The sequence below is a fragment of the Anastrepha obliqua genome, chromosome 1 (assembly GCF_027943255.1).
Source record: "Anastrepha obliqua isolate idAnaObli1 chromosome 1, idAnaObli1_1.0, whole genome shotgun sequence".
NCBI classification, from domain to species: Eukaryota; Metazoa; Arthropoda; class Insecta; order Diptera; family Tephritidae; genus Anastrepha; species Anastrepha obliqua.
In genome coordinates, this window is record NC_072892.1 from 18,332,143 (window position 1) to 18,356,612 (window position 24,470).

A 24,470-nucleotide genomic window follows, 5' to 3' on the forward strand; every position below is an offset into this window, starting at 1 on the left:
ATACTCTGCAGAAAGCACATGTTCTTCAGTCTTCAAGTGATTCTAGTTTCCGAGCCCAAGCATTTTAGAAAACACAAAAAGATTCCACACTAAAGCGCAGTACTCTCAAGTGGCTTCTTACTAGAGCAGTGTAGAGTTTGAGGATCTTCTTAGGGTTAGAGGATCTCCAAAAGCAGCAGCGTTCCAGTGCTTATTCCAATAGCTTTAGAAACTACATATCAAAATCTTACTGTCACAGTTGGTAGGTAGGTAGGTTAGATGGCAAGAGTAACCCAGGTGCACTACAAGTAACACTTACATGCCGTTTTGATAGCGTAATGTGGACCACTAGCTACGGAAAATTTTGGGAGGAGAAACCATCTACAGCCATCCAGTGCTTTTGATGTAGTGGAAGAGAGAAAAGGGAAATAGGCTGGGATGGCTCCTCAAACCATCCTCAAAGGGCACGCTAAGGAATCTCAAGCGCCTAGCTGCCAGAGCCGCACATTTGCAAATAAAAAGTTCAACAGTGTCTTTCTCTGCAGGATTCCCACAGCTTCTGCAATAGGGGTTGTACGGAAGTCCAAACTTTACCGCATGAGTTCTGATCACCCAATGACCATTGAACACCGCAATGAGTTTGGATATTGAATGTCGGGGGATTCCCATCACCTTAAGCGTCCTGTTTTTGTCATATTGAGGCCATAGTGTTTTTGAGATAGCACCCGATGAGATAGACCTCCATTTGTCTGGCGCTTTTTTGAGGAAGGAGTTGTGCAGTTCGCCTTTAATACGGGTCAAGGGGACATCGATGTCTGAGATGGGGACAACTGACACCGGTTCTGTTGAATAGTTTGGGCCGCTGTAACCGCAGTTGGGCGCTCTCCAATTGTTTTCATCGAGCCTGGCGCCAAGATAAATGCGAAATATTATTGGAGAAAGTATTCTGGAGGTTGCTATGAACCCGTGGGCTGACAAATACTTTGGTGGCAGACCATGGACGTTTTAATAGGACTCGGCACCGTCTCACAAAGCTCGAGTGAACCAAGAATGGCTAAAAAACAACGTTCTCTTACTGCATAACGTCCACACAATGGCTCTCAAATTCACCAAACGCGAATCCAATGGATTATTTTCTTTGTGCCGTTTTGGAGCGCTAGGTCCGAACTAAAAGATTCACCAGTCTCGAGGCGGTGAAAAAAGCAATTGTCCACGAGTGGGTCAAATTATCTGCAAGTCACATTCGGGCAGCTTGCGATTCGTTTTTGGACCATCTCAAGGCCATAGTCAAAGCAAAAGGTGGTCATATCGAGCAAAAGTAAATTGATTCTTAATTTTGTATCATTTTTTAAAATTTTGTACTTTGAGTTGAATAAAAGTAATTTTCCAAACTAAATGTATGGCATTTTTAATTGGTTCCACTTTGAGTGCCGGACCCTGTAAAGATTCCTTAAGCATCGTAACTTATTTGTGTCAGTGTCGAGTGATGCTAGGATGCTTGTCATGTTTCACTGTGTTGTGAAAATCTGGCCGAGGTATTGATATTCTATAAATATAATGAAGTTATAGATACAACGAAGAATTTGTTCAATCCCTACAACTGATCGAGGTATCACTGTACTTATCATGTAAGCTAGACATAATATGTAATATAATTCAGCAAAATATCTAAAGCTATGATTATAAATAAAATGCCTGTAAATCATGTCGCATTTATGGGAAGGATGCTTTTCTTTTTATTGAATGTTAAAATTAAATATTTTTTTTTGTAGATAACCAATCAAATGATAGAAACCTGCAAATCCTACATCACTTGTCGCAGCAAGGAGACGATTTGGTCGCAGGATCGCAATGTTATACGCACCAAGTTAGGCAATTGCATTAAGCTAAATCACATCTATCACGAAACTTACTATACCGTTAGAGAGCAACCATTTTTACCCAATCAAACACCGTTCGGCTTCTCGGAAAACTTCGTTTTCGGAAAGTTTGACACATTTTGCGATCGCCTATCGAAAATTATTTCCATGTTTAATCTAATCGACGATTACAACCATTTGTTCGAGCGTCGCTTGGAGGGCTTACTGTTGGGCGAAACTCTCCAAGATGCCAGCAATCATTTTGAGGAAGCCAAAAAAGAGATCCTCTCGAAGAAATACGATTACTTGGATCACCGCAATGGTGAATTTAATGAAGATTTCGAACGCTTCATGAACAAAACCGATACGCTGAAAGACACCATCGCCACACTAATCGAGACCAATTTTGACACTGTGTGGGAGACGCCACAATGTATACGATTTCTCACACGATTCGAGAAAGTCAGCGAGAAGATACCGCTCAGTAAAATGGACGAAAAATATGTGCGCATCATAAAGTATGTGGATAGGGAAGTTGACCGAGTCAATAAGATGTTTAAGAAACAGCGCGACGATCCACCCGTCTGCAGAAATTTCCCTCCAATCGCCGGCCGCATACGTTGGAGCCAAGCCTTGGATGCGCACATGAAGGAACTGATGGACGCAGTATTGGATCATCAGGTGCTCAGCGGTCTCACCTTGACAAAAGATTTGGAGAATCGTTACAATAATGTGACAGCAATGTTAAAGGAATACGAAGAAGAGATCGTATCCATTTGGTTGGATCAGGATGTAGGTCTTCAGCAGCTCACCAGTGAATGTTAACTGATTTTTGTGCATTTTTACCATTCAGGTTAGCGTAGCCGATGCTTGCCTATTACAGCCACTCTTGGCACTGCAAGGCGAACGTTTAATCGTCAATTTGCATCCCACTATACCGTTGCTCATACGTGAAGCAAAAATGCTGGCCAAATTAAATATTGAATTGCCAATTGTGGCCGCGACGCTGATGAGCCGCCAGAAGTACTTCACTACCATACAAGACTCATTAAATGTAGGTAAACGGTATTCTATTTGGCGATTTCCATTATGAAATTTTCGTTTTCGTTTTTGTTGCTTTGTTGCTTCGTTTGTTGTGCGTTTTGTTGTTTATAGTGTTTGATCAAAATGTTTTTGACAACTGTGCGTGCCGTAAAATTGGAAGTGCGTCCATTGTTTCTGCCACAACTGGTGCGTCTGACAGCGATGCTGAAACCTGGCCTACACACCATAAATGTAAGTTGGAATTGTGCCATTGCATATCTTAGACGGTCTGTCTTTCATGCTTTAGCAGTTGCCATTTGCGGAGCAGCAAATTCAATTAAACTTTATAATAAGTCTGTGCTCTCTGTGCAGACATACAGAACTTTGTATTCTCTGATGATTTTGTGTATTTTTGATCTAAAGTGGACTCATCAAAATTGGACGGAATTCTATGAGCGTTGTAAACGCGCCATCGAGACATTCAATGTGCTGGTTGCACGTGTGCACGACATCTACTCCAACCGCATCTTAAATGTGCTCATGTGGATGCAGGATGTCTCGTTACAAGTCTTGCCTGGAGGTAAGACCACATATAATTATTTCTTACAAACGTATGTATGTATGTTTTGAAATAAGTTTTAGCAAATGTTTGCCAATCCATAGATACATACGTACGTATACATACACATACCATACATATGCACCTACACATGCACACTTGTAGTTTATTACCTCAAGTTTTCTTTTTGTACTAATTTAGAGGACGAAATTTGGACGGTGGAAGAGTTTTTGGAGAAAAGTGAAGACGCCTGCAGGTGAGTCAGCAAATTAGTGTAAATGTGATGTTTTTTTATATTTTTTTTATTATTTGAACTGTTGTTTCTTTGTCAAATGGCGCTAAAATTTTTAGACCTAATATGATATCAAAAGAAAAGTGCCTCAACACTCAAGGCTCAATAGCTCGGTAATGAAACTAACAGAAATATGCCGATCAACGATGAGCCAGATTTGCTTAAAAGGGTCATAACTGGTGACGAATCATGGGTATATGCTTGTAATATCGTAAGCAAAGCCCAATCGTCCCAATAGAAGAGAGTTCAGGAGAGCAGAAAGATTGTAGGAAATCGCCGAACACGCAAAACATTTGCCTTATTTCAGGGGTGAGAGGTAGTCAGAATGTTCAAAAAATTGGACTTTTTTGCATTTTTTTTTTTCAAAGTATAATATCTTAGAAATATTAAAAATTTGAAGTGAATCCGAGAAATACTTTTCCAACAACAACAACAATTCAGCAACATTCAAAAATTAACAAAGGGCGCTCGCTAGATGCTTGATTTTAAGTTTAGTAATGCCCACCTTGCATTATAAGACGGAATCGGATCAGTGAAGTTCAAAGATCTGAGTGCAAAACAGAGAAATTTCTTTTGAATACGTTCAAGTCTATTGATGTGGCACTGATGATAAGGCCTCCAAATAAAAACGGCATACTAAAACTTGGATCGTACTAGTGAAGTAAATAGTGACTTCAAAGTCGGAAGCAAACCGCCGAATGAAGGCAAGTGTAGAATGCGATTTGGCGATGACAAAATTTAAATGACTAAGAAACTGAAAGGTGGAGTCGAAGATTACTCCCAAATCGGTCATTTCATTAAGAGTATTTAGGCGCGAGTACATTATAAAATATTTTTTTTTTTTTTTTTTTAACTTTATTTTGTATTCTGTCTATACTTACAATTCTTAAAAGACATTTTACAAATATTTGGTTACATTTAAGAGTGGCTTTGATTATAGTATTAAAGAAATATTTCCAGTGAAATATTCTTTCTAATAAATAATTCAATATTTTATAGATGGCTCTTGGACGAGCTGAATTGGTGTTTTTCTTTTCAACCTTAAAAAGACACATGATGGTGACATGAGGGTAGAGGCCAGTTCATTTGGGTGCGATTGAAGTCGATTTCGGTATTTACTGGTTACATTTTGTATTTCCTCTTTTATTGAAGGGATGTCTAAGTCCCGATGAATTTGGGCATTTGTCACGTACCACGGAGCGCTGACTAGGGTGCGTAGAGTCTTGGACTGAAAACGCTGCAGGATTTCCAAGTTTGAATTTGACGCAGTACCCCACAGTTGGATTCCGTAAGTCCAGACTGGTTTTATCACAGATTTGTAGAGGATAAGTTTGTTGTCCATTGAGAGGGTGGATTTGCGGTTTAGCAGCCAGTACATATTACGAAATATTAAACCTAGAGCTTTGCTTTTTGTAAAGATATGCGTTTTTCACGTAAGCCGTTTATCCAAATGAATGCCTAGGTATTTAGCACTATCACATTGCGGAATTGGAACACGGTTTAAGTTGATTTGTGGGCAGGTGGTTCTTTTTGTGGTAAAGGTGACGTGTTGAGATTTATGTTCGTTTACTTTCAACCGCCAGCTCCGGAGCCATTTGGAGATTTTATTTATGCTTATTTGGAGCATATAAGAGGCTTCTACGGGATCCACAGCTGTCGCCATAATAGCGGTGTCATCGGCAAAAGTGCCAGTTAGTACACCTTTTGTGGTTGGCAGATCGTATGTAAAAATTAAGTACAGGATTGGACCTAATATACTGCCTTGTGGGACCCCAGCTTTAATTTGTTGGAAATTGGAAATTTCATTTTCGTAATTTACGTAGAACATTCGTTGGTTTAGATATGATTTAAGGAGCAAATAGGCATTTAGTGGTAATTTCTTTTTTATTTTAAAGAGTAGGACTTGGTGCCACACTCGGTCGAAGGCTTGTGATATGTCCAGGAAAACTGCTGAACAGATTTGTTTTCGGTCGAGCGCTGTTTGTATTTTTTCGACAAGTCTATGGACTTGCTCAATTGTCGAATGCTCATTCCTGAAACCAAACTGATGTTTCGGAATTATTTGTTTGCGTTCGATAAAAACCATTAAACGTTTAAGGAAGATCTTTTCAAAAACTTTTGACAGTATTGGTAGAAGACTGATAGGGCGATAGGATTTCACTTCATCGCCTGGTTTTCCTGTCTTGAGCACCATTTTAATTTCTGCTACTTTCCATTGAGCTGGGAAAATGTTTCTGGTTAAGCACGCATTAAACAAATGGGTAATGAAATTATAGGGTTCAGGAGGTAGTTTTTTGAGAATTTCGGCCGTGATGCGATCATATCCTGGTGCCTTGTGATCTTTTAGCTTTTTAATAGTGCTAACTATTTCACTTTTGGTGAACTTTTTCATTGGTAACTCCATTTGGTAGGGCTCGTTTAAAAAGGCAGCAACAGTGCTGTCAAAACAAAGATCACCTTCAGTATCGTTTGGTGCAAAAATATCTTTTAGATATTTAGAAAAAAGCTCAGATTTCTCGATTGCGGTTTTCGCCCATGAACCATCTTTTTTACGAAGTGGAGGACGGTGCTCTTTTGTGGTACTTACTTTCTTGCTGACTTTCCACAGGGAATAATTGGTGAGGTGTGTTGGTTCCAAACCCCAAACTGCCTCATTTCTTTATCGTGTTTCTCTTTTAATAATAATTTTATTTCTTTTGATAATTTGTTAAAACGGCTTTTATATTCAGGAAATCTTGTTTGTTGCCATATTTTTCTTGCCTGGCGTTTCTCTTTCAGTTTGTTTCTTAGGAAGATACCGATGTTTGAATTTCTTTGTGGACGAGTATGAGGACTCACATGAGTGGTGGATGACCACGCTGCATCCTGGATGTATTTTGTTAGATATTCGGTAGCCTCGATTATATCTTCCTCGTGTTTTAGAGCAACTTTTATGCCGAGTGTCGACGTCAAAATGGTTTTAAATTGAGTCCAATTTGTACGGCTGTTGGTAAGTTGGCAGTTTTGGGGCCTATTTTCGAGTTTATCATTTATTGTGATTATGATTATAAAATATGAGGTAGAGATTAAATGCTTTGACTTGAAAAATTACTCATCAGAGCATTTCTTAACATTTAATTGAAGTAAAGGGTGGTTAAGTTTCAAGGGCCGGTGTTGATTTTAAATAATATACAATTTTTTTTTTTAAATTATTATCATTTCTCTTTATTGTGATAATATTGCTTTGGCTCAATTACGTACGGAACAAAATATCGGCCGAATGTCCGCCACGGTCTCGGCGGCACACCTCCATCCGATGGTCCAAATTTTCGATGACGCTGAGGCATAATTGGAGTTCTATGCCTTTAATGTGCCTGATTATCTCATCCTTTAGCTCTTGAATTGTTGCTGGCTTATCGACGTACACCTTTTCTTTCAAATAACCTCAAAGAAAGAAGTCCAACGGTGTCGCTGACGTTTAGGTGTAGTTCACATTCAACATCGGCCCTTGAAATTTAAATTTAGATTCCTATCGCACCATGCCACGACGTTGTTGAGGTCTGATTGAAGATCATATGAATCAGACAGGTTTTGTATGGTTTCAAAAAATTTTGAAGTCGTCTGCACATTAAAGAAACTCAGAGAAATAAAAACATTCAGACATGTCATTAATAAAAATCACAAAGAACAAAGGGCCCAAAATGCTGCACTGAGGGACACCAGAAGAGGCAATAAAAGGATAAGAAGATACATTTCGATAACAACTACACATTCATGATTGAAAAGTTACGAATTTATCAATTTAAGGAATGTAGAGTTAAATCCAAAACTTATTAATTTAGAGATTAATTTTGAGTAGCACACTTTATCGAAGGCCTTCGAAAAATCCGTATAAACTGCATCAACTTGAAGGCTATTATTGAAAGCCGACGTAAAAAAGTCTGAGAAAACAGCAAGATTAGTGACAGTTAACCTACCAGCCATAAAACCATGCTGATTACTTGATATACGAGGTGTGTTCAAAAAGTATAGCGAATTTTGTGTTTTTTTTTTCAAAAATTATTTATTTTATTTTATTCAATTATTGTGGTAACGCTTGTTCCAATATTCGAAGCATTTCAAAAAATCATTTTTTTTATCTTGTTCAGCTCCTCCTTCGATGCCGTCTTTATCTCGTCAATTGTAGCGTAGCGTCGTCCTTTCATAGGCCTCTTCAGTTTCGGGAACAAGAAAAAGTCACAGGGGGGCAGATCTGGGGAATACGGTGGCTGTGGCATCATTAGTGTGTTGTTTTTGGCCAAAAAGTCGCGCACAAGCAACGATGTGTGAGCAGGGGCGTTGGGCGTTATCGTGATGCAGGAGCCAATTTTTGTTCTTTCACAAATCCGGGCGTTTCTGGCAGATTGCTTGGCGCAAATTGCGCATAACTTGCAGGTAATATTCCTTATTGACCGTTTTACCCTGTGGCAAGAACTCATGATACACAACGCCCCTGCAATCGAAGAAAACGGTAAGCAAAACTTTTACATTCGACCGAACTTGGCGCGCTTTTTTCAGTCTTGGTCGTTCGGCAGCTTCCATTAAGATGATTGAGCTTTGGTTTCCACGTCATAACCAGAAACCCACGATTCGTCACCAGTTATGACCCTCTGAAGCAAATTTAAGTCGTGCGTAAGTGCGGACAGAGTTCAGATGTCAACATCTTATTAGCAATGTTCATGCGATGCTGCTTTTGGTCGAAATTGAACAGCTTTGGTACGAATTTTGCGGCTACCCGTCTCATGCCCGAATCATTGAAAAAAATCGAATGGCTCGAGCCAATCGATGTGTCTAGGTCCTCAGCAACTTCTCTAACGGTGATTTGACGATTGGGCAATACCATTTTCTTCACTTTATCAATCTTTTCGTCTGTTGTTGAAGTGCTCGGGCGTCCGGCACGCTTTTTGTCGTTCACATCTTCTCGGCCTTCTGAGCACTTCTGCAAGCAAAGCAGCTGTCAACAATTAACTGAACGTTCAAAATGGCCGAACTCGTCGGCATGAGTGAGAGACATGAGTGCCAAATAATCGCCACAAAAAAATCGAAATTCGAATATATGTATGTTACCTGCGAAAATTCAAAATTCGCCATACTTTTTGAACACACCTCGTATTACGTTTTACAGCGAAGTACAATATAATATTTTTTTACAATAGACCGCTGAAAGTTTGGAAATAGGTCTGTAGTTCGCGTTGTCATTTTTATTCAACTCGATAAGGAAATTACCAGCAAACGTATTCTTTGTCACTTACCTCGATTTCGCTGTCCCAGTTAGCTACTGCTGCAGCTTATAGAACTTAAGTCAAAATGTGCAAGAAATTTATAATAATTTAATTGATGATTTTTTATTGAACACTTAAAGACAAAAAGTGCAATACTTCAATTTAATTAATTAACGAAAATTCAGTTTTTATTTGTATGTTATTTAAAAAAACCATTTATCTTCCTCATCATTTCCATTCATCTTTAATCGCTGATCCGTATTGTAAATTTCAATACTTGTTATGAAACCGTTCTAGTTTGCGCCTTTTTCGCAAAGCGTTTTCAAATCTTTCATTTTATTTAAAGCTATTTTTAATGCTCTATTATACAAAATCTATGATCCATCGCTAATAAAATGATTGCTTCGTTGTGTCGTGAGATTAAACTTAGATTGCATTTTTTTTCTGAATTATCGAAGTATTCAGTGTAACTACTGGGCTATCTTTTTGGAGCTATTGAATTAAGCGTTATTTTTATTGGGGCAGGAAACATTTTTTTCCTTGTTGACTCCACTCGGGAGCCTAGGGCCTCGACAAGACTCAGTCTTGCGTTTGTTTCGTTAATTTATTTTGCTTTCTGGCAGGGTAGGTGATTAACCTGTCGCTTCGAGCAAAACGTTTGCAGTATTTGAATTCAGAATATTTCATTACTTTACATTCATAACTTCTTGGATTTGTTCTCACGTTTAAAATAATGGTGAATCATTTACATTTCTTTGACGAGCAAAATCCTCTATAGTCCTATGAATAGAGTTTACTGCGAGTTAACTATAAACAAACTTTAATAATCTAGAAATTGTAGAATTAGTAGTAGTAGAATTGGTAGTATAAGGTTGTCAAAAAAGTCTTGCGGTATTTTTATTGAATTTTCAATTGTTCATAAAATTGGTTATAATAATGCGATTTAAGTCAAATATGCGCCGTTTTGTTCGATGACGAGTTCCCAACGAGATGCCAATTTCATAATGCCCCTCTTATAGAAGCTCGCTTCCCTATTGTCAAAAAACTCGGAGAGCCAATTTTCACAGGACTCTTGTGGACAAGCTCGTTCGCCATGGACACTTGGTGCGAAATCCGGACTATACGGTGGATGCAAAAGAACCTCCCATCCGAGCTCCCGGAGCTTCTGGCGCGTCACCAAAGATGTGTGTGTCCTGGCGTTGTCCTGATGGAAGACAATTCGGCCTCTGTTGATCAAAGATGACCTCTTCTGCATGAGTGCTGCATTCAAGCGGTCCAGTTGTTGGCAGTACAGGTCCGAATTGAGCGTTTGGCCATAGGGGAGCAGCTCATAGTGGATGATTCCCTGCCAATCCCACCAAACACACAGAAGAACCTTCCTGGCCGTCAATCCAAGCTTGGCCACCGTCTGGGCAGCTTCACCGCTTTTCGACCACGACCGTTTGCGCTTCACGTTGTCGTAAGTGACCCACTTTTCATCGCCAGTCACCATCCGCATCAAAAACGGGTCGATTTTGTTGCGATTCAGAAGCGATTCGCATGCATCCATACGGGCAAAAATGTTTTTTTGCGTCAAGTCGTGTGGCACCCATACATCGAGCTTCTTTTTGAATCCAAGCTTCTTCAAATGGTTTATAACGGTTTGATGACTCATGCCCAGCTCTTGGCCGATGCTACGGCTGCTACTATGCCGGTCTCTTTCGATCAATTCAGCGATTTTATCGCAATTTTTGACAACAGGCCTTCCGGACCGTGGCGCATCTTCGATCACCTCTGCACCAGAACGAAAACGTTGAAACCATCGTTGTGCGGTGGAAATGGAAACTGTATCGGGTCCATAAACTGCACAAATTTTATTGGCAGCATGAGATGCATTTTGCCTTTATCGTAGTAGTACTGTAAAATATGCCGTATTTTCTCTTTATTTTGCTCCATGTTTGCGACGCTATAACTCACGAACGACTGAAAGCAAACAACAATTAATCAAACACGTGTTAGCACGTGAAAAGAGCTTTCCAAAAAGCTCTAGCGTGAACCGATGCGACGAATACAACTAGAACTACGCGCTTGCAAAGACAAGCTTGCGGAAATACCGCAAGACTTTTTTGACAACCTTATATTTTATTTCAATTTGCTAGTACTTAAAAAAAAATAGTAAATGCAATGATGTCTGAGTCCGTAATGTAATGCGTCCACCCTCGTAAAAGAGATGTCGCTGTTGATATGTACTATTTTTGTGTTCGCTCTCGTAATATACTGCTGATTTGAAGGTGTATATGTAAGGTCTCGATCAAAATAGTTGAAATTCGTTTGAGATTTAGTTGGAAATTCATAAAATGGGTCGATTGTCGCTTGAACAATGTTGGAAGATATTAAACTCAAAAAACAAATAATTACCCGAAATCTAGATATCAATTCGCCAACTAGTTTGCCAACTTTCTAGCAATTTTTTTTTCCTTGTCCACTCCTCTCGGGAGCATAGAGCCTTGACGAGACTCTTCCATCGTACACGGTTCTGTGGTGTTGTTTTTGTACCTGTTTTGTCGGCATCTACTAGTTCCCGCAGTATCGACCTTCTCCAAGTGTTTTTTGGTCGACCGCGACCTCTGCTTCCTTGCGAGTTCCAGTCCAGTGCCACTCTCGTGATGCTACCTGGTGGTTTTCTCAATGTGTGACCTATCTTTCGCCACTTTCTGCGTCTGATTTGCCTGAGGATGGATTCTTCGTTCGTTAATCTCCACAGTGCATCGTTACTGATGGTGTTTGACCAGAATATTCTGCAGATGAGGCGGAGGCATTTGTTGATGAAGGATTGTAGCCTCTGTGTGATGGTGTTAGAGGTCAGCCATGTTTCGCTTGCGTACGGACTTCAGGCATGAGCCGAATATTCGTAGTTTAGTGCGCCTGGAGATTTGGGAACTCCCCCATACTGTATGCATTCGCCCGCTTTCTTTAGCCTGCAGTTGACATCTTCATCTGCTCCACTATCTGTCGTGATGATGCAGCCTTTCGACGAATTCCACCGAACATCCGTCAACCAATATCTGTCTTGCGTTATTGTGGTTAACTCTCATGGCCTTGGTCTTGGCGATGTTGACCTCCAGTCAGACAGTGCGTGCCAGCGCGACTAGTTTGTCCGCCTTCGCTTGTATGTCAGAGAGTTTGTGAGAGAGGAGGCAGATGTCATCGGCGAAGTCCAGGTCCTCAAGATGCCTGGTGAAACTCCATACGATGCCTTTTTTGTGCAGGGCCACTTGGCTCATGATGTCATGTAGGACTATGGCAAAGAGAAGGGGCGACAGGACAACCTTGCCCTACGCCTGCGTTGCTGGTGAATGGAGTTAAGAATGAAAATTTTGAGTTAAGAACTTTTAATACCCGGTTATAAGGGCTTTCGCAGTAAAGTGTGAGGATAAATCTAGGGATTGCCTTCCTGTTTCTGCAGTTTTTTTGCCTCGCGTACCGGTAAGACTTCGCTTATGCTGTTGATCAACAATATATTGTGTTTTTTTTTTTCAAGAGTGCGTTGACTGTGGATGTGCTCTGGCTGCAGACGATGAATTTCTTACCTTATACGAGGCGAGCTTCATGTAGCGCCCCCGCTTCTTCTGTGAGTAAAGAGCAGTTCGGTGTTAAAGAACCGAATATACATATTTTAAGCCATAAGCTTTATGAAATCCAAATGGGTAACGGAGGTGTGTTATATAAATAAAAAATTAAAATACCTCATTGACTTGGTAGAAGTAGTTTAGGCTGTACCCAATGCTATACAAAACGCTTAAATACAACAATAATTGATAATTGAGTGGCAGACATACACTGAAATCATTTGAGACTTATTATTTATTATTAATTATTTATTTCTATTAACTATTTTGAGTGGATGGATCACTTGAACTTGTTGCCACCTCAGAAGTACCTGATTTAGTAGTTTTAATTGGTATTAAAAGCGTTTTGTATGCGACCCTCAGCGAGAGTAAATAATTGAGTGAATCAGCGGATTCGTTGCTGTGGTATGATATTTAATGGTTGTAATATTTTATCCCTCTACTAATCTATACACACATATGTGTGTCTGTGTGTATGTAAGTGAACTTATTTGGTTGCTCTCTATTGGTTTATGTTCGTCCTTTCAGGCACGCGGCCATTGAATTGAATCGCAAAAGTCAAATGGTTTCGGAGGCCGTGGAGGAAGTGCTGAATTTGGTGGATAAGGCGACTGAGACTTTCAAGCAAATCGCCGGCGATGATGTTGTCACATTGTTTGACGGTATGACTTAGTACACGTGAATTCGTACGAATGTATATACTTATTATTATATTAATGTATATGTATATTAGGGTGGGTCAATTTGTAGGGATTGACTTTTTTAATGTCGTTTCTAGCACAGTCGGATTCAAAATGAAATTATAAGAAACAAAGTTCATTAGTGCAAAGCTCTTAAAGTTATTTTCAAGTCCCCCAACTTTTAAACTATACGAAGTTGAGATTAATATTTACTAGACTTTTATGGATGTTACTTTTGTAATACAAGCTTGGTTTTGGGAATTTTTTGGTACAAAGAATTTATTTTTGATATCCATTTTTTCTGTACAGAAAGGCAAAATGGCGCTACAAAGCAAATTATATGTAATTTTTTATATGCAAATCAAACTAAAACCTGCAAAATTTTTTTTTTTTAATGTTATCGTCACCTAGCGTCGTCTTAAAAATAAAAATAAATATTAAAAATAAATTTTTGTCGCGCTACAAAGTAAATTTTATGTAATTTTTTAATATTTTATTGGAAAAAGTGTCCACATGTATTGGTGCCCAACTAAGTTCTCGCTGTTTTTTGGATGAAAATACAACTTTATTCTAAAAAAATGGTTACAAGTGAATCATTGAAAGTATTGCTCACCGCTGGCTACTACTTTTGCCCATCTTTCTGGTAGATCTCATATACCGTCGCGGTAAAACTGTTCATCTTTTGAGGCTATCCACGGATCAAGCCCTTTTTTATGTATTCATGTGAGCTGGTCAGCTAAGCCATGTGCCATCGATCGGAACAGGTGATAATCGGACGGCGCAATATCTGGAGAATATGGCGGGTGGGGTAGGATTTCCCATTTCAGTGTTTTCAGGTACGTTTTAACGGGTTTGGCAACGTGAGGCCGAGCTTCGTCATGCTGTAGAATCCCCTCTCCACGTATTGCGGCCGCTTCTCGCGCAGTGCTCGGCTCAGTCGCATCAACTGAAGTCGATACCGACAACACCAACTTGGTCCCACCGAATACATAGCATAACCTGCGCAGCGTGAATATTCGGCCGATGCGACGACGTAGAAGCATGTCCACATGATTTTCTTTTCTTTGGAGTGCTGTAATGAATCCATTTTTCATCACCCATCACAATACGATGAAGAAAACCCTTCCTTTTTTGCCGGTGGAGCAGTTGTTCACAGGCGAAAAAACAACGTTCAACATCCCTTGGTTTTAACTCATAAGGAACCCAAGTCCACTGTTTCTGAATCATTCTCAAAGCATGCAATCGCTTGGAAATGGATTGACGGGTAACTTCTAATACTGAAGCAAGCTCTTCTTGCGTTTGACATGGATCCTCATTGAGCAATGCCTCCAGCCTTCACTTCAGCGTCTTTGAAGGTTTTTGGCCTTCCTTCACGCGGATAGTCGTCAACATTAAAATCACCGTCTTTGAAGCGAGGGAATCAATCTCGGCACGTTGTTTCACTTAAAGTGGCATCTCCATAAACTCTTGTAGCTCTCGATGCGCTTCAGCCGCCGTTTTTTTCGAATGAAAGTGGAAAATCCACACTTCCCGCAAATGACGATTATTCGGCACAAAATCAGACATTTTCACAAAACCAAGAGTATATGATACCAAAACAAAATCACTAATGTGTCGAAACATTTTATTTACCATATGTCTAAGCTTATGACGTTTAGGTTATGTTAGAATCGACTAGCACACACTGCTGGCGGCATCCATTGACAAACAGCGGGAACTTAGTTGCGCACCTAAACATTTTTTTTTTTAATTTTATCATCACCTAGCTGTTCTTGAAATAAAAATAGATATTAAAAATAAATTTTTGTCCCGAAAAATCCCCAAGCACAAAAAATTGCATTTATGGTACTTAAGTAAATATTAATTTCTGTATTATATATTTTTTTCCATTTACTCCGTAGTGAAGCATTGGACCACAGTTTCCATATTAACTTCATATTAATTAAATTTAGCATCTTTTAACATTTGCTCCTTTAATTTTATGAAGAATGCGAATCTGCTCCGAACGATATTAAAAAGTTGACCCACCCTAATATTTACGTTATCCATATTTATGTGTTTTTATGTATCCAAATGTTTCACCTTAAATTATATGGTTCATTATTGCGGCTAGCAACATCGCGAAATCCAACTCAACCATCATCGGCGCGTAAGGGCGAGGAGGAGAGTGGTGCTGCAGCGTCAGGTGCTGCTGCTGGCGCCAAAGAAAATGGTGCTAGTGGGGGCGGTGGCGGTGGCGGTGCTGCCGGTCAGCAGCAGGATTGGAGCATTTTATGGTCTTGTTTTGAGAATCCACTAACTCTCCTCTCGACCACCGAGAGTCTACCCAAGGGTATGCAGGTAAATAGCCTATTAGTGTGCTGAGCAAGCGGCAGCATCTTTTATTGCTTTGCCCTTTCTTGTATTGTTAACTTGCGCTTTAGGATATGGTGTGCAACGCTGTAGTGGAGATGCGACGCTATTACAGTCGAAAGGTGATTGATGTGCTGATTAAGGTGATACGTGGCACTTTGGACACTATCAGGCGTCGTTTCATCGCCGACGAGAATGATTCCATACCGAAGAAACCGATATTCGCCCTGCATGCACAACTGCAGATCCCCATTGTAGTGATCAAACCGAATCTGGATGAGCTGCAAGAGATACTGATAACGGCTGGCAAAAATATTACCGGCATTGCCAAAGGCGTTGCACAGTGGACAAGCGGCAAAGAGCCGGCAAGTATACTCCTAAGCTGATGCCGATTTATTCTACTTATAATTTGGCTGATCTTTGTATGCATATTTTGTCTTCTAACAGCAAGTATCGACCACGCCACAGCCGCGCATTGGTCGTAATCACAACACCGGAAATCGGGCGCGTCGTCGCAAGCTCTACACGCTGGCTTCGGAAGAGCGCCCGCAAATGCCGCATATGCTGAAATCTTTTTATGCCGCCATCATGGATAACAAAGAGGTGGCCAAGGCATTAAATTTGCTATCGAATTGCACCAAGAATATTAAACCAGAGATACAGACCTACATAAAGCGTTGGAAACCCTACCATTTTCTCTGGAAGAACGACCGCACAACGCGCCAGCTAATGGAGTTTGGCTTACAAGAGTTTGAGACGACTTTGCGTTGCTTGGCCGAGTTGGACGCCAATCTGCTGGTGGAGCCTGAAATGGAAGTGTTTGGCCAGTGTGTAGCCGTTTACAATGAGCGCCTCAAATATGGCTTGGCAATTGAGATCAAGTGTGAGTAAATGGCGTGAAAATAAGTAAATGGCGGGCGAAAATGTGTAACTGTATAATTTAGTATTGAATCGTATGAATGCGTGGAGGGGAGCGAATGCAATCAATTCAAGCTCTTATAAACGAATTTCTATTGTTGTTGAGTGCTGTTATTGATTTTCTGCTAACTGTGGGCAAATTCGCAAATCGCACAATCGCATGCAAATGCCTTTCTTTGAAGTATAAATTGGCACTCGTTATACTATGTTTTTCTTTCGTGAAATTCATAGCAGCAACATTTCCAAATGCGCTGAATGCAGAGCTGGAGGTTTCTACTAAATTACACAAATATAATTTTTGGCTTAATAGCTATTGGCAAGCGCATGAAAATTGTTATAAGGTGCGTTTCATAATCATAAGACACCACTAATTTTTCTAAGTATTTTAATTTATAGGTTTCAGAGGAAAATAAAAAATTTCACATATCGATTAAAGTAACAAAAGTTTCATTACAGAATTTAGAATTTTTTTTATACAGAAAGAAAACGTATTTCCAGGCGTTTCAAAATAATAAGACACTGTTTAATTAAGTGATCGTTTAACAAAAGTATACTTTTTTCGAATTTTTTTTTTCTGTCGTCTAGAATACTGTAGTATTCTGTGGAAGGCGCCCGCGTAGCCGAATGGGTTGGTGCGTGACTACCATTCGGTATTCACAGAGAGAACGTCGGTTCGGATCTCGGTGAAACCCCAAACTGAAGAAAAATATTTTTCTAATAGCGATCGCCCCCCCGGCAGGCAATGGCAAACCTCCGAGTGTATTTCTGCCATGAAAAAGCTCCTCATAAAAATATGTGCCGTTCAGAGTCGGCTTGAAACTGTAGGTCCCTCCATTTGTGGAACAACATCAAGACGCACACCACAAATAGGAGGAGGAGCTCGGCCAAACACCCAAAAAGGGTGGATGCGCCAATTATATATATATATACATATGGAAGCATAATTTGCTTTAGTGACACAAAATAACCTTTTTTCCATCGATTCTGCTAACTTTTTAAGTAAATTTACATCTAGAGAAGCCCATTCTGCCTTAATTGCCGCTTGAAGCTCGTTGGTCTTGGCAAAATGGCGACAAAATGGCATAAGCTCTTCTGTCTAATATACCCCAAATGTTTTCTATTGGGTTTAGATCCGGAGCATACGCCGGCCAGTCCATAGTTTCTATGCAACAATCGGTCAAATACTGCCTTGTTTCCCTGCTTACGTGGATTCGGGCGTTGTCTTGCTGAAAAACGAAGGGCACTTCCCGATTATCCCGAATAAAAGGAAGGAGATTATTTTCCAAAACGTTTTTGCCGTCCCCACTATTCACTCGCGATGATGTAAACTGTATATCAAAAGTTGCTTTCGATGTAAATGCGCCCCAAATCATAACAGAACTTTCCCCGAAGTTCGCTCGGGAAATAAGAGATCGGGGGTTCTTGCGCAAATCTCTCCGATAATTTAAAAAACCATCGGCTCCATCAAGTTTCCATTTTTTCCATCTCAAAATATAACCTTTTTAAAAAATAATATAAAATTGGGCAACATTAAAAATATTCCAAGTATCTCACTGTATCCCAGTTGCTGTCTAAGTGTTTTTCTGCAAACTGAAGACGCGCCAGCTTGTGCAGTAGCAAAAGATGGGGTCCTTTTCTTATTCCTGATAATTCTAAATGATTGCACCTCTGTAATGTGCGCCAAACTGTTGTTTTTGAAACCTTATTTGGAACAACAGCGGCCAAGTTGGCGCAAAACTTAGTCGAGTTAGAAGGTTTTCTTATGATTGCTCGTGACATCTTGATGTTCTCGACTTGGTAGTGATAATTTTCTTCCAATGGGCATCAAAATGTTGTAATTCTCAGGATTCCGTAAAAAATTCCAGATAACAACGACTTCTGACTTGACCTTGTAGGTCAAAATTTTTCCACGCTCCTCTTGTGATAATATTGAACCCCTCGGCATTTTAGGTTAAATTGAATAAAATTATAATTAAAGTCATCCAAAACAACAATCAGTCCCTTCTATCTCTTCAGAATCTTATTTTCGACTAGTGTCTTATCATTATGAAACGCCGAAAAGACTAGCAAAAGTGCAGCTTCTTGGAAAAAGATAACGGTTCTACAAAATAGAGTGAGCTTTCGCACCAGAAACAATTGCTGGAAGTCTTAAGTCCATCACTGTTAAAATGACGCCAAATAAAAGCTACTCCGCAAAGTAAAAGTGAGCTTATGGTAGTTCAAGAATTGTACACCAAAGGTGTCTTATGATTATGAAACGCACCTTAGTTTACTATGTTTAGCAGAGACACCATCGTAGGCTAATCGACGACCATTTAATTTTTGAGACTTTGTAGCACTACTCAACCATTTAACTTCCTTTCAGCTTGCAATCACAAGATTGGTCAGGCCATGAAGAAGAAATACAAAAAGGAGATGGACTATGTCTACGCAGTAATTAATGAAATGGATAGAAAGTTAGACAGACCGATACGAGATCTCGACGATGTGCGCATGATCATGGAAACCTTAAGTAAAATAAGGGAACAAGAAGTTGACATGGAGCTGCGTATCGACCCAATAGAAGTAAGTAGGCTTCATTTCGAGTAAACAATTTTGATATTGTAAAATATCATAAAACATTGAACAAAATTTCGCCACCAGGAAGCCTTCAATGTGCTCACCCGGTATGAAGTTCAAGTGGAACGTGAGCAATTCGACTTAGTAGACAATTTACGTAGCACATTCCAAAATCTGTTGGCCTGCGCGCTACAGGCCCAAGTCAAGTTGCTCGACATGCAGCCATCCTTCCAGGATGATCTCAGAAATAATTTGGATAAGTTTAAGCAAGACAAGATACAATATGTCAACGAATACCGCACGGCTGGGCCGATGCAAGCGGGTCTCACACCACGCGAGGCTTCTGATCGCTTGATTTTGTTCCAAAACCGGTTCGAGGGAATGTGGCGCCGCCTGCAGACATACCAGAGTGGTGAAGAGTTATTTGGCTTGCCACAAACTGATTACCCGGAATTGGGTCAGATACGCAAAGAGTTAAATCTGCTGCAGAAACTCTACAAGCTGTACAATGACGTAATCGACCGCGTGAGCAGTTATTATGACATACCCTGGAACGAGGTGGATATCGAAGAGATTAACAATGAACTGATGGAGTTCCAAAACCGCTGTCGCAAACTTCCAAAGGGTTTGAAGGAATGGCCGGCATTCCATGCGCTCAAGAAAACCATCGACGATTTCAATGATATGTGCCCCCTGTTGGAGCTGATGGCGAACAAGGCAATGAAGCCGCGCCACTGGCAGCGCATCATGGACGTTACTAAATATATTTTCGAATTCGACTCGGAAGGCTTCTCATTGAAGAATATATTGGAGGCACCACTACTGAAACACAAGGAGGATATTGAGGATATTTGCATTAGCGCAATGAAGGAGAAGGATATTGAGGCTAAGCTGAAGCAAGTAACGAACGAGTGGTCCGTACACGAATTACAATTCATGAGCTTCAACAATCGTGGTGAGTTATTGTTGCGTGGTGATACAACTGCAGAAACCATAGGGCAGCTAGAAGACAGCTTAATGGTGTTGGGCTCACTGCTATCCAATCGCTACAACGCACCATTTCGAAAGCAAATACAACAGTGAGTAATCACTCTAATTTCTTTTTGTTTTTGTACAAATTTATTTGCTCAATACAGATGGGTTTACGATCTTTCGAATTCGAATGAGATTTTGGAACGCTGGCTGCTGGTGCAAAACATGTGGGTGTATTTGGAGGCTGTCTTTGTTGGTGGCGACATTGCTAAGCAGCTGCCAAAAGAAGCGAAGCGTTTCTCGAAAATCGACAAGTCCTGGCAAAAGATAATGCAACGCGCCCACGAGACGCCAGGCGTGGTGGCTTGTTGTGTTGGTGACGATCTCTTGAAGCAGCTTTTGCCTCACTTGCAGGAACAGTTGGAAATTTGTCAAAAATCACTCAGTGGCTATTTGGAGCGCAAGCGCATGATGTTTCCGCGTTTCTTTTTTGTCTCCGATCCGGCGCTGTTGGAAATTTTGGGTCAGGCCTCCGATTCGCATACCATACAAAATCATCTACTCTCCATTTTCGATAACACACGCAAGGTGAAATTTCACGATATCGAATATAACAAGATGATGGCAATAATCTCCAGTGAGGGCGAGATGATACAGCTGGATCGTGCGATTCGCGCCGAGGGTTCCGTCGAGACATGGCTAACTCAGTTGCTGGTCACAGCACAGCAGTCATTGCATTCGATTATCCGCACCGCTTATGCTACAATAAATGATCCAAATTTCACTTTGTTGGGCTTTTTAGAAAAAGTCCCAGCGCAAATTGGTCTTTTGGGTATACAAATGATTTGGACACGCGACGCGGAAATGGCGCTGATGCAGGCCAGGCATGAGAGGAAAGTCATGTCGGAGACGAATAATAAGTTTCTAGAAATTCTAAACACGCTGATCGATCAAACAACCAGAAATTTGACAAAGATGGAGCGCACCAATTTCGAAACCTTGATTACCATACACGTGCACCAGCGCGACATTTTCGATATATTGGTGAGGCTGCGAACTATTGCGCAATATTTGGTTTTAAATTTAAGGGTTTCATTTCCACGAAATCTTAATCGTATATAAATATCTTTCTAGTGCCGTATGAACATTAAATCGGCCAACGATTTTGAGTGGTTGAAACAGTGTCGTTTTTACTTCAAAGAAGACTTGGACAAGACCTGGATTTCCGTAACGGATGTAACTTTCACATACCAAAATGAATACTTGGGTTGTACAGATCGTTTGGTGATAACGCCGTTAACTGATCGGTGAGCTTAAGGAAGGGCAGTCAAAGTGTTAAAATAGAGTCGATACCTGACAAATAATCTTATATTTATACAAAAAGTTAATTCATAATTATCAGAAATTAATCAAATAGTGTCAATTGATGATGGAGTAAAACTAAAATAAGGTAGACAGGAAAGTTGAGTTGCATTTATAGTAGAATAATTAGACCTTGAGACCTCCTACCCGGTCATCGGCATCACCCTGACAGTTGTTAAAGGGGAACTGCACAAATTATTTCTCAGGAAAGCGCAGAAAAGATGGAGTTCCATTTCTTCATGTGCTATTTCGAAAACCCTTTGGCCCTAGTACCATATACGAAGGACTCAGAAAACCCTTTAGACTTCTCGTCATTCAATTTTCAACCGGACACTGGACGATTGGCACACACGCGGAGAAGCTAAGGCTACCACTTAACCCCCATTGCAGAAGCTGTGGGGATCTTTCAGGGAAGGAGGCTGTTGAGCACTTTCTCTATAAATGTCCGGGTTTGGCAGCTCGACAGAGGGCAGTGCGCCAACCTAAATCCCATCAAACTTCTCCATTATATATATAATATCAACAGCTCTGGCTGGCTGTAGATATCTGCCTGTTGGAGGTCTCATAATGGTATCAAAACGGCACTTCAGTGCCACTAAAGGTGTGCCAGACTGGCACTTCAACCATTTCACCTATCTACCTAGAATGGTAAGAGAACCTCCAACGGGATTAGTCAAGAGAGGAGTCTTTTTCACTTGGAAAATTTCTAGTTTAAATTGATTGCCTTAATAAAAGTTGCGCTTTTTAAGGGTTATTAATTTTGAGGAATCAGCTTTTAAATTGAAATAAAACAACGAAAATTCAAATCGATTGGGGGATTTTTATTGTTTTTGTAGAACAATTCAAGATATATGTTTTGTAAAGGTAATCCCTTTCAAACGTTTGCCGCAACTGCGCTGCAATTCGGTCATCCGTAAACACCAATTTTGAATGACTCGCTGGAGGATTTGGCTTCCAATACACCAATCGATTGTTCACAAAGCATTTAGACTTTACATACTGCCACAAATAAAGGTCCAAAGGTGTGATATCACACGAGTTCGGTGGCCAATCCACTGGTTTGAGGCGAGAAATAAATTGTTCACCGAAACGACGTCGCAGTAAATCCATTGTTTCACGGGCTGTATGGCAAGTAGCGACTGTCTTGTTGGGACCAAATTTTGTGAAGATCATGAACTTCGATTTCTGGCATCAAAACGTCGTTTATCATGGCGCGATAGCGTTCGCCATTCAATGTTGCATTGGCATCAACCTCGTCTTTGAAGAAATATGGGCCGATAATTCCTCTAGCCCTTAGGCCACACCAAAGAGTTGCTTTCAATGGCTGTTCTTGAATGGCTTCAGTCCGAATGTAGCAATTTTGCTTATTTACGTAGCCATCAAGTCAAAAATGGGCGTCATCGCTGAACAAAATTCGGGTCCCACAGTGCAGATCTTCGGCGAATTTTTCAAAAGCCCAACGACTGAAATTATGACGCTTTGGAAGATCTGCTTCGTCGTCAACTCTTAGACTAACCGTATTTTATACGCTTTCAAACCAAGATCTTTACGTAAAATCGCCCAAGTAGTGCCATAAGATAGGCCAAGTTGTTGAGACCGGCGTCAAACTGATTCTGCAGTGTCTTCGGTAAAACTCTCATTTACGACCGCAATATTCTTCGCACTTCGGGCTGTACGTGGTCTAATAGACCGAGTTGAATCCAATATTGTAAACTTAGGTAGGTAGGTAGGTTTGGCAGCCGCATCGCACATAGAGACAACGATGCCACTTAGACCACGGAGTGGGTCCGTTGTGAGCCGCGGGGGCTGGGCTACATTTCCCTTTCCATATTGAACCATCCTGAGCTTTTGATAAAGCGTAAAAGGTTGTTGATACCTAAAGTGTATAGATTATCTATGTTCGTTAAGAAGTAGGATTTTAAAAATCGGTTTCTGCTTCTGGCTAGAGCTGGGCATGTGCAAAAAAGGTGTTGAATTGTTTCCAATTCCTCCTCATTTCTGCAGCTACGACAGAAATCATGCGTGTATACGCCCAATATCCTTGCATGATTTCCTATGAGACAATGTCCTGTGAGGGCCCCTACTAAGGTCCTGATTTGAAGTCTACTCAGTTTTATAATACTCTTGGACAGACGTAAATTAAGCCTTGGCCATGTTTGCCTAGCAATTTCGCAGGTGTTAGCGCTAATCCATCTCTGATTTGCAGAATTGATTAGTGCGTCCTTAATGAGAAGCTTACAAGTTGCGAGAGGTATCTCCATAAAATTACTTATGTCTGGCATACAGGTACCTTCTCTTGCAAGTTGGTCTGCCCTACAGTTCCCTGGTATATCTCTGTGGCCTGGGACCCAGCATAAGATTATACGATATTGTTTGGCCATCTCATTTAGAGATTGGCGACAACGTAAGACACTCCTTGATGTTGTTTGGAATGCATCCAGGGCTCGTAGGGCAGCTTGGCTGTCTGATAGAATGCAGATATCCGTTGATGATATTCTGTTTATCTTTAACCATTTTAAGGCTTCATGAATAGCGTTTATTTCCGCTTGAAAAACGCTACAGTGATCCGGTAATTTAAAGGATTCACTAATAGAAAGCTCTTCGCAAAATAACCCTGATCCTACACCGGTGTCCATTTTGGATCCGTCCGTGTAGATCTTAACGGGTGTATTGGGTGTTGGATCTTCCTCAAGCCATTCCAGTCTAGAAGGGATTTTCATCAGGAAATTCCTTTCGAAGCAAAGAATGGGAGGGTGATAATCACAGTCACTGGGTATATCCGTGTAGGAGTCTAAAATGGTTGAATGTCCATGTGTGACAGTTCTCCACTGTGAGCTCGCTTTGAGCCTTAAAGCGGCGCAGGCCGCTGAGTATTTGCAGAAGAGATCTAGGGGTGGCAGATGTAGCATGATGTCCAAAGCCATGGATGGCGTGGTTTTCATGGCGCCACATATTGCTAGTTCCGCTGATCTCTGCACCTTATTCAATAAATTAGAATAGGTTTTTTTCTGCATAGCACACCACCAGACAACATTTCCATATAGAAGAATGGGTCTGACGACAGCAG

The 24,470-nt window shown here is 40.6% G+C and overlaps 1 protein-coding gene across 1 annotated transcript in view; it reads left to right on the top strand.

The window, feature by feature from the left end:
- The window catches only part of LOC129247219 (dynein axonemal heavy chain 5), a 119,371-nt gene that overhangs the window by 42,218 nt on the left and 52,683 nt on the right, over positions 1-24,470 (top strand). Inside the window, exons 6-18 of the mRNA XM_054886253.1 lie at positions 1,752-2,630; positions 2,692-2,892; positions 2,994-3,113; positions 3,285-3,441; positions 3,622-3,676; positions 13,089-13,222; positions 15,354-15,580; positions 15,664-15,957; positions 16,040-16,475; positions 18,876-19,075; positions 19,154-20,148; positions 20,206-21,085; positions 21,176-21,348. Of these exons, the coding sequence (XP_054742228.1) occupies positions 1,752-2,630; positions 2,692-2,892; positions 2,994-3,113; positions 3,285-3,441; positions 3,622-3,676; positions 13,089-13,222; positions 15,354-15,580; positions 15,664-15,957; positions 16,040-16,475; positions 18,876-19,075; positions 19,154-20,148; positions 20,206-21,085; positions 21,176-21,348 (4,751 nt within the window). The remainder of the gene's footprint in view (positions 1-1,751; positions 2,631-2,691; positions 2,893-2,993; positions 3,114-3,284; positions 3,442-3,621; positions 3,677-13,088; positions 13,223-15,353; positions 15,581-15,663; positions 15,958-16,039; positions 16,476-18,875; positions 19,076-19,153; positions 20,149-20,205; positions 21,086-21,175; positions 21,349-24,470) is intronic.